The sequence below is a fragment of the Perca fluviatilis genome, chromosome 10, assembly GCF_010015445.1.
Source record: "Perca fluviatilis chromosome 10, GENO_Pfluv_1.0, whole genome shotgun sequence".
In the NCBI taxonomy this organism is placed as follows: Eukaryota; Metazoa; Chordata; class Actinopteri; order Perciformes; family Percidae; genus Perca; species Perca fluviatilis.
In genome coordinates, this window is record NC_053121.1 from 29,808,039 (window position 1) to 29,819,226 (window position 11,188).

Sequence of the window (11,188 nt, forward strand, 5' to 3'; positions counted from 1 at the left end):
CCCCCTGTCCTTTCTGAATGTGGATGTTTGCGACAGAGTTTTTGTGTCTTGGAGAAAGAGACTGGGAGATGGACGTTGCATTTAAGGATATTAGACTGAACACAACCTTAAAATATTAATTTATTTATTCATTGGGAAAAATAATTGACCTTTGGCATCTTTTTTTTCAAACTATAACACCATTCATAAATTGTATACACTTACAGGACGAGTGTAATTTACACATGCCACACACACACAATAGACACACTGTTTTCTGTCCTGTGTGTGAACGAGGAGTCAGTGTGTCAGATTGTCTCCTGTTGAAGTTCATCTGGCTCCCGGGGGGAATCGGTAGAATGAGTAATTTATAGAGAACGGAGGAGGAGTGGAGCCGATTGTCCCTAAATTGTTTGTCCTTGTTTTACCCAGACACACAACTAACAGAGTCCAGGAACCAAAACCTCTATTCATACCCTCCATGACTAGGTTATTGTCCGCAACAACGTCACCAATAACCGTGTAGAGGGTCAGTTCAAGATTTACATGGCTGAGAAAGTTGCCTTGTCTCCAGACTAATGTTAGCAGTCTGAAGGGCGCTGACCTTTTCCCACGATATAACCCCTAGCAGATAACAATGAAAATGTCTATAATTTCACTTCAAGTGACTAGTGTGCTGAATGACAATCACACATGGGTTTAAATCATCAGGTAGAGTGCGTATCTAGGAAACAGGGAGAGTGTAGATGCTGCTGCCGTATTAAATGCCACCTCATGTCATTGCTTTTGTAAAATACTTCCAATACAAAGCATTTAAGACTATGTAAATAAGATAAGAGATACAATACGGTGCTTTATTGTCACTGCATGTTAAACACAATGAAATTTAGTTTAGCAGGATTGGTTAGCCGCTGCCTTAATATGCTGTCAGACTAAAAAAAAAAAAACTATTACAGTATATTTTTGTACAAATCTGTTTGGTTCATTGTAGCTGCTTAAACGTTTTCCATAGTACTGCTACTACTACATACCGCTATGGAAAAATATTGACCAGGATTGGCAGGTCACACATGTTGGTACCAATTCGATTTGTGTTATAATATCAGTAAATCGTATACTGTTTGTGTTTACATTACTTGGCTGTTGATTTGGATATTCTAATGTTTGATGTCATTTTAAAAGAGTGGAAAGCTGATGGATTGCAGGTTTACGATTGACTGCACTGACATATCAAGCAGCAATGGCTTTGTGCTTGACCTCTAGATAAAAAGAACTAAGGATAAGCTTATTGTTTCATATTAACATCCATTCATCTATCCACCGTCGTCCTCTTATCCGGGGTCGGGTCCTGGGGGCAGCAGCTCCAGGGGACCCCAAACTTCCCTTTCCCGAGCCACATTAATCCGCTTTGACTAGGAGATCCCGAGGCATTCCCAAGCCAGGGTGGAGATATAGTCCCTCCACCTAGTCCTGGGTCTTCTCCGAGGCCTTCTCCCAGCTGGATGTGCCTGGCCTGACTAGATGCCCAAACCACCTCAACTGTCTCCTTTCGACGCAAAGGAGCAGCGGCTCTACTGCGAGTTCCTCACGGATGACTGAGCCTCTCACCCTATCTCTAAGGGAGACGACAGCCACCCTCCCCAGGGAACCCATTTTGGCCGCTTGTACAATGGATCTCGTTCTTTCGGTCATGACCCAGCCTTCATGACCATAGGTGAGGGTAGGAGCGAAAATTGACCGGTAGATCGAGAGCTTTGCCTTCTGGCTCAGCTCTCTTTTCTGCACAATGGTGCAATAAAGTGAGTGTAATACCGCCCCCGCTGCGCCGATTCTCTGGCCAATCTCCCGCTACATCATCCCCCCCTCACTCGCAAACAAGACCCCAAGTACCTCACATTAACATGTTGCAAATCTACTTTTAACATTCACTCATTTATGTCTTATGCTACAAAACGGTTCAACAACCATAACGACTGTTGAGTGATATATATTTCTAGCCTTGTTGTTATATAGTCTGTCACTATTTACATGTGGCCAATTTTCCACTGGACTGCTATAATGGAGCCAAGTCATGGTTGCCAGGAGATTTGTGGTGCGACTGTAAAGCCTCTAAAGAAGTAAAGTATCTCACTTCCAGTTGCCCTGTCTGGATTTGCTTTCATAGACCACAGCCCAGTGGCGACTGTTTCACAATTAAAGAAGAAATGGATTGTATCTGTTCATATCATTCTGTGTATTGATCTGGTGTTCTGTCTGTCTCTCTTTTCCCTCTCTCTAGCCTCCTAGCCCTCGCGCTTATGAGAGCTCCTGTATCTCTCTACCTATCTAACAATCCATCTGTCTTTCCGTCTGTCTGCCTGTCTCTCTATCCATTCATAGTTTATCTATCATTGACAGCCCAGCCCCTGTCTACCATCCTTTTTTATTCTGTTTGTTAAAACAGCGTGGTTGTTGCCATGATAACATCACAGCTGGTATTAGAGATTACTTAGTACTGCAGGTTCATACAGCTGGTGGAGGCACAGAGGTATCCATGGGAACAGTTTTCGAGAGCCACCCATCATCTTAGCAGGATTTACGGCAACGCCTGTTCAGATCTTTAGAGAATCTGTGACCCATTGATTTTCAGGATGAACACGTCTGCTCTGGTTCATGATGAGACATGTGATATGTCTGTGTACCTCTATGTTTTTCTCCTATATCAAGTAGTGTTTGATTCATAGTGAATACTATGCAGTTTTTCCAGGCAATTTTCTCTTCTTTGTGTTTGTGTGTCTTTACCCAGCATCACACAAATGGACATATACAGTACACACAAAGGTATATAATGGGGATAGCATGATGAGGGTACTACTGTATACAGTACATGAGTACAGTGTGCTTTGTAATGCTGGGATTTAGTTTCACCTGGTGAAGCCCAGAAAAAGCACACAATCTGTTGCTGATTATAAACTCTGAATAATTATCGAAGATTAAAAGATTATGCAAATTTCTAAATTCAACCCCAAAAAAAATCATTGGCAACATTTTTGGAAATTGTATTTGAGAGACCTATTTTATGTGCACCTATCTACTCCTATAACCCAGATAGCCCAACTCAAATATAATTGAAATATTGTTCAGTTTATTAAAAACAGATGTACATCTTCATTTGCCAACAAATGTATACATAAAGTTATTGAAACTGGCAATGTGAATCAGACGAGAGTCACTAGACACATATTCTATTAAACCCAATGACCATACTTTCTTGTCCATGACCATACTTCCTTCTCCATTAAGGCAACAATCTGCTTGATGCTTAAAGTAACAATAATGTCTTAAATGTGATAGTGGATAATGGGTCTTCTTGGACACCACCACATGATGTTCATATCTGATACTTTAATTTTGGCAATAGGTATAACATAAAACACCACACACAGCTAACGGACAGGCTCTTTGTATGGTACTATTTAAAAGTTATATAGTCCAACAAAGGTGCCGTGCTGTAGTGACAACCATTCGAATGTCTTCATCAAATATTATCAAATATAAGGCTCCATAATAAATAAGGACATGAATAAAAATAGTCATTGACTGATCTGATGGGGCTTTTAACATAGGATCTTTTAACACCCAAACAACCTTCAGGGAATGCTTTCATGTCATCTACACATTGTCTAAATCATTATATAAATCTTTATAGATAAGTAGTTGATAGAAAATGCTGACTAAATGTGTTTTACCATTCAATACAGCAAATTATCTTTTACAGCCCCACTCTGTAAAAATGATATATATATATATATATATATATATATAGTATATTTATAAAGATTTATAAATTATTTCATAGTTAATAGTTTATCAGTGTCATAAAAGGCATATACCAAGTATTTCATATAATGTGTTACTAGCATGGCGTTTGAGCAATGGCCATGGATTCTTGGCGTCAGCAGAGATACTCAGACCGGGAACTGTCACTCTTATACGTCATCTGGGAGTCAATGCTAGACCTGGAGCACAGGAGCATTCGCTCTGATTCATGAGTCGCTCTCCTTGCCCAAAGCTCTGTAGGACGAGAGTTCAAGGTCCTTTGTTTCATTGAAAGTGTCTCAAACTTGACATAGCTGTCTTTTTCAAGCTCTTCTTGGTCCAAATTGGTGCTGTGTCCCTTGCAGTACAGAGCCAGAATCTTGTAGAGCAACAATGCAATAAGGGACAAAACCAAAGCACAAGCAATGCCACTTATGATAATGAAAAATTGGTTCTGCCCACCGTCCTCTACATTGACCAATGTGTAGAAGTCAATGCAAGGATCTTTTCCAGCAGCACTGCCTTTTGCTATGAGGCAAACAGAGTATCTCATCCCAGATGACAGTCCATCTAGGAACACTTTTCCACTGCCAGCATTAGTCTGCACTGTCCTTTTGATATCGTCCTCATCATAAGGTGAGTATACAACTGTGAGTGGGGTATCATTTGGTAAGCCATCTGCTGTCCAGAGCAATACTGCAGTGTCAGATGTTTCCTCTACAATCTTAAGGTCTTTGACAGACTTTGATGCATCACTTTTCTTGCTCTTTTCATCTGCTGCAAGCTTTCTCCCATTAGCTCCTTGCTGGGATTTTGCTGGTTTGATTGAGCCTTTCAGTAAACTGTTGCTGGTCGTAGTTTTCGGCTTCTTAGGGACAGCAGATGTTGTTGATGTTCTTGGAAGAACTGTGGATGTGATGGTGGGTGAGTTTGGAGTGTATGTTGGAGGAGTAAATGTTGTGCCTTGGCTAGTTGGTTCAGTTTTGTCAGGCCTCAGTGGAAGGATGGTGGTACTTGTAGCACCAGCAACCGAGAGAGTAATGGTTGCTTCTGCATTTCCAGCATCATTCTTAGCTTTGCAACTGTAGTTCCCGGCGTCTTTGAACAATATTCCATACAAGCTCATGATGGACCATCTGATGCCGTCTCCAGGTGACTCCTGGACTATAGTGCAACAAGAACACAAAAGTCAACATGGATCAAGTCTTACCAAGTCTCATTCTGCTTTTCTAATGGATTATGACTTTGTGGCACTAGTACCGTGCTTCATACTCACCAGGCAATGGAAATCTACAAACAATATATATAGATTTATAAGTCCCTCCAGAAAAATGCGATTATGCGATCGCATAATTCAATGCATAATCAGCCAAAGTCCGCATATTTATGCTGGGGCTGCATTTTTTTAAAATACGCCGCACTTTCGCCGCATAAATTGCTGATTTCCGCGCAAAATATGCATTTTCGTTGCAAAAAAGTCACAAATGAAAAAAGCAGAAAGTTAAAAAATGTTGCATTTACTTCACACAAGAGCAGCCATTTTCCCCTGTTGCCATGGGAACGTTATGAAGTGACGTAATTACGCGACGTGAACATCATCGAAAAGCAGGGTGTTGGGGGAATCACTTTTTTTTTCTCTTTTTCATCAAACCGCAATTTTTGCAAGTTCACGCAATTTCGTCGCGTAAAATTCCATAAATATCCCGCATATTCCATCGCATTTTTTAAGAAAACCACATAATCAAGGATTTTTGCCTGCAACAATCACAACAAAACTCGGCATTTTTCTGGAAGGACTGATTTATATATGGTATGTACTGTAATTCTTAATGAAAACAGCATTGGTTTTGTTTTCTAAAATGGTTCAACTTTTAAAAGCTTGTATATTATACCTGTGTTGTTGACTAGTGAGCCATCTGACTTAGCCCAGTAAAGAGTTGGTGTTGGAAACCCTGTGGCGTCACATCGCAGGAGGACATTACTGCCCAAATCAGATGTGATCTTAGTTGCCGAAGTCATGACTGATGGTTTTACACAGTTGTCAAGTTCAGCACGCTGAAAAAGGACACCAGCCATATTCTCTGGTCCACTGCAGGCCATGTATAGGTCCATCAAAACCACTGGTGTGCCAGACATTTTGGAAAGCTCAATCAGCTTGGATATTTTACAGTCACAGAACCAGGGGTTATCTTGGAGGCCTGAAGATGAAAAGATAAGACAAATTAATCATTGATTGCTGTTTCATATTGCCCTACCTAGAGCCAGTGTTTGGTTTTTCCGTTCTGGGCTACTGTAGAAACATTGTGGTGCAACATGGCGGACTCCGTGGAAGAGGACCCCACTCTGTATGTAGATATGAACATCTTATTCTAAATTAATAAATAAACACGATTCTTACTTTCAGGTAATTATACACTAATGAAAACGTAGTTGTTAATATTAGTTATATTTATTATATTCCATTTCTGCCAATGGATCGCCCTAGATCCTACAAACTAGACTTTGGAAGACCTGTGGAAATAAACCTTGTACATATATACTCCTGTATAAACACCTGCTGCACACAATAGATAAGCACATGTACCGTTGCATATTAAAGCCCTTTAACCAGATTAGTTTGTCTTAACAGTGGCAAAGCACCTAAGCTGGCTCTGGCCTCCCTCCAGTTTGTGGCAACACACATTTTCAATTAGCCTTTCTGTTTGCATAAATGTCAATAGATCACTGACAGCTTTAACATTTTATAATCTATTCCCTGAAAACTTGGTTTCAAGTCCAACCTATATTTTAATGTTGTATATTTAAAGAAAATTCAAAATAATTCAAAATAGTAAAGGTGAGCATACCTCTATTATATTACTAACATTAAATGGTTTTAGTATATGCTAAAGAAGCTGTCATCTGTTTTTTGTTTTTTCCTCCAACCTAATCCTGTTTCTCCTTCACATACACTAGAGAGCACAGCCAGCTCTTTCGGCACAGATAAGCTAGTCTGCCCTTATACAACCAATTAACAATATTCCTTCCCACTGTCCATGCAACACAGATACAGTAAACAAACATCTAGTTTTGTATATGTTAGGCTAGTATAATCTATATACAAAAAATACTTGCTCACATTCAATTTCATGCGAGTCAAAAATACATCCAACAAAAAAGATGATTTAAATAAGATTTAAATACTAGACATTCTATTAAGACTACACATTTTTGGTTTCACTCCACAATAACTTTATACTGTTTTCACAGCAAGGGAGATTCAGAGATTAGACTATTAAAAGGCACTTAGGTGTGTTACTGTACAACATAGTGATGGACCACCAATAGTTATGTGATTTGATTCATTTTTTTCTGCTCTGCTTTTAAAGAAAAACAAAAAAAACTCAGTCTGCATATTTCCTTCCTTATTGCCCCTCCCTTAATTGTTCTACAGGGCAGTACTATAAGTAAGTACTATTGGTACAATATATTTCAGTGGCAGTGACACTTTTTTCGTGCCAAAAACAACACAAAACAATCTATTATCTTGATCAATATATTAGCTTGATTAGAATGTATCAAATACTGTACATGTATACTGACATATCCGCTCATAATTGCCCAACCTGTAGATGCACAAAAGTAGGTAACACTATTCTGTTATCAATGGTCTGCAATACCCTGATGAGATGAATACAGATTAATTCAACTGAAATGTAGAAATCCTGTAACATTTCTTTTGGACTAAACCAATACTTTAGTTCTAAAGAGCAAGCCATATTATTAGCAGAGCATTCTTCTTAAAGAGTGAACTACCACACTTATCTTGGTGTTTAGGTTTTTTTTAAATGTAAATGAAGCAACCAACAGTAGGATGTAAATAAAAGAATTAATTATGATCACTGGAAAATATTACCATGCAGTGACACATCTGCTGTATATGTGTTGTTGTTGTGTTGTGTTGTATTTATTTGAATATATTGTAGGGGTACGTGTAACACAGTGCGCTTGCTGTACTTGTTGTGTACTGCTGAAGTTGACCCTGGCTTGGATTGCCAAGAGGCAGTGGGTTAAATATTCAATAGTTAATTAGGACAATAACTTAATCATGTACATTAGGGGTTAAATTAGCTTATTCCACTACTTAGAATGAGCTAATTTGATTGTGTCCTGGCAGTCACTACCAGGGCAGGTTTGAGTCAGTCAGAACAAGTCTGGCTAGACTAATAGGTGATGGAATCTCCTTGTTCCTGATGTTCCTGAGGTAATTGCAAACCCCAAAAAGTATCCTGCCCTGGCCCCTAATATTCTTTAAAACTTCGCCTTTTTATCCTTACCTAACAAAACTTTCTGGGAGGCATTAGTGGAGATGGGTGCTCCATTGAAGGGTGGCCAGATATCCATGAAATCTGAGGGCAGAGTGGCTAATTTGTTGCTGGATAGATCCAAGTAGGTAATGTTGAGGAGGTAGGGTATTGCTTCAGTGGGAACATGAGTGATTCTGTTGTTGTGTAGATCCAGTGTCTTCAGCCTGGGCATCTCTTTCAGAGACTCCCAAGGGAACACTGAGATCATATTTCCATCCAGCCTCAACTCGTGGAGCACTTTGAGGTTGTAGAAACTTGCACTATCCACTGAGCTTATGGAATTGTAAGTAATCCACAGGTACCGTAGGTCCACCAGGTAGTAAAAAGCTTCTGTTGGGATTCGCCGTACCATGGTTTTCTCAATACGAAGTTTGACCGTATCCACAGGGACGTTGACAGGGATATCAGACATGTCTGGATCATTGCAGACCACAGACCTGAGAATAAAAGATGAGTTAAATGGTTTGAACATATCCTATGACCAGATAACAAAACAAAGGCCAAATGTAACACTTTTTCCAATTTCCAACTATTTTCCAATGAAACAACAGTTGAGTATTTAAATAAATTCAAATAACAACCTGTCAGCAAGGTCGTATAATTACTTTATTCATCCATCCATCCAGACTCTATGTTGTAACTTTTTTGACTTGACTGTAGTACATCTGAAGGGCACTTCCCAGATGGCAAGGTTAGAGCTAATCACTATCATCATAAATGGCGAGTTATCATGTGGATTGACTTTCACTGCAGCAGGTGGAATATCTGGAATCTGTTATAGTCACGGATAAAGACCAGTGTACAAGAGAATCGTTTAATTTAATAGATTTCAATCAAAGAGTTTGATTAGTATTACATGGTTACTAACTATTACTTTTAGCTTTTCTTGGCTATGTTGATAGTGTCAATAGTTCAGTACCAGAATATGTGCTAATACATCTAATATAATTTAATCTTTAGTAGTTCAGGAATTCCACAGTCTTTTTTTGTCAGTTTTACAACTGGCAAATCAAACTTCTCACTGTTGTCTAACTTGTTATTGCAAATTAATTTATAGAAACTATGGAATTTGGAATAGTGTTTGTTTATGTACTGCTATTTAACTTGTTCTCGCCTTTATGTTAGATTCAACATTTTATTTTTTTTCGTCGCCCAAGTTTGACTGCAAGGAGTGGGATGCATTATGGATTAGGGTTCAGCACTAATAAGACTATCATACAGGTGGTCATTAGGTCTTTGTCAGGGATAAATGGATTTGTACAATGCCAGGAATTGTGCATTAAATCAATACAGGTCAGTACAACCTGTACAAATTGTATTGTACGGTGCATTTTATATCTTTATTTCCACATTATATGTAGGGACTTTAGATACTGATTTTAAAGCTACAGCTACAAAGCTAATTGTTGCTCATCCAAATGGGGTCACACTCAAAACATTTCTTTTCACATACCGATGGACACGGGATGGCTGAAAAGTTTTTTGCTTTTTGCTCCTCATTAAATATGTAAATGAAGTGTGTCCTAGTTACTTTCTGTCGATTTAACACGGATCACACACCTTGATGTTGTTCTCATTCAAATGGGTCATCGTTCTTAAATAAGCATCTGAGAAAGATGACTACACAGGCTGTAAAATGATTCTTTTTATCTAGCATTTATTTTGTAGGTAAAGGCAAAGAAAAGGTGACATAATTAGGCAAACTTCTGACAATTTTTAACATGTGTCATGACATTTTCTTTCATTAAAATTTTTTTTCTAATTGCAAGTGTGTGTAAACGAGAGCACAATTTACCTGCTTCCTGCTCCATCGGTTCGACCATGGAAGACACAGGTGCACTGGGATGGACAGAAGGGATGAGCCATACTGAGGCAGCACAGGAATACATGCACAAAGAGAAGTCGACGCATGGTTTCACCAAATGCACCCACAGTTCTCACATTGAGAAGAGATCATGAAAAAAGACATCCAGATTCAGTGAGAGGCTGAAGAATTATTCTTAAAAAAACATACAAACAAATGGAGAACAATGAAAAGAGCTTTCAATGTCCATAGGAGGCAACGGTAAACAGGCTGAGGATTCAATTGCAGTACAGCTCACCTGTCAGATTGACAGTGTGGGGGAGGGTGGTGGATTAGTGGGGGATTTCTTGGGTTTGACAGGGTCACGCAAGCTACAAAGGCGACAGGGCAGGACCAGTCATTTGGACATGGCGCTAATCGGCTAATTCTGGAGAGGTTTCCCGTCAGGTGATCCAGCCACGCCTTTGTTAATCCATTCTGTTCCCAATCTTACCATTGCTTTTTTTAAATTTAACTCACTAATGTTCATTCCCTAACCTATGTCCAATTCATTGTTAGACCCATTGGAAAACTTTTAATATCACACTATACAGCTTGGTTCAACCCTGTTTGGTTATATACAATCACCGTTCCTTCGTAATACACCATGGCTTTGACTGTATAGATTTTCTTTTCTTTTGCATTCTGACGTAAGTCCCTCTGACTCAACACATTCCTTAAATGTAAATGTATTATTGAGCTGGAGGCCAAAATGTAAGATGTGTGAATGAGGTCTGTCTGGCACTAGGGTGCAAAGTGTAATCTTGGATGTGATTTATTATCTGACTGGGTGGAACAGTGGCTTAGGATCGGGGGCCACACTCAACCTGCCTGCCTGCCGATGACAGGTCCACAGTAGTGTATCCCTTTCATATATTTTTGGTTTGTTACACGTTTTGGTTTAGAATAGGCACACAACAGCTTATTTTTAAAGAGTTGGCTTGAATGTGTCAGTACAGGTGATATTATTTTCTACCTAGCATTTGTTATGTTGATAGAAATTGCATTGCACATGTTACAGCACGTTTCTCACAATTAAAGCATTACCCTAAATAGTAAATGCACATGTAAACTAAAAGGCACTCAAAGAGTGCAAACTTAGACACTCCTCTATCTTGATGGTATAGTGAGTGACATCATTCCTTTCATTTATATTTTCATTCACACTAATTCCTTGACTTTACGAACACAACTTAGCCTCTTATCTTGATTTGTTTTCTTT

The 11,188-nt window shown here is 39.1% G+C and overlaps 1 protein-coding gene across 1 annotated transcript; it reads right to left on the minus strand.

Moving 5' to 3' along the window:
- Positions 1-3,083: 3,083 nt before the first annotated feature.
- On the minus strand, positions 3,084-10,253 carry lrit3a (info leucine-rich repeat, immunoglobulin-like and transmembrane domains 3a). Its single transcript, XM_039814482.1, has 4 exons — positions 9,919-10,253; positions 8,094-8,560; positions 5,670-5,975; positions 3,084-4,941 (listed from the first exon to the last, which is right to left on the minus strand). The coding sequence occupies exons 1-4, from the start codon at positions 10,032-10,034 to the stop codon at positions 3,914-3,916; spliced, it is 1,917 nt and encodes a 638-aa protein (XP_039670416.1). The 5' UTR covers positions 10,035-10,253; the 3' UTR covers positions 3,084-3,913.
- Positions 10,254-11,188: the final 935 nt, after the last annotated feature.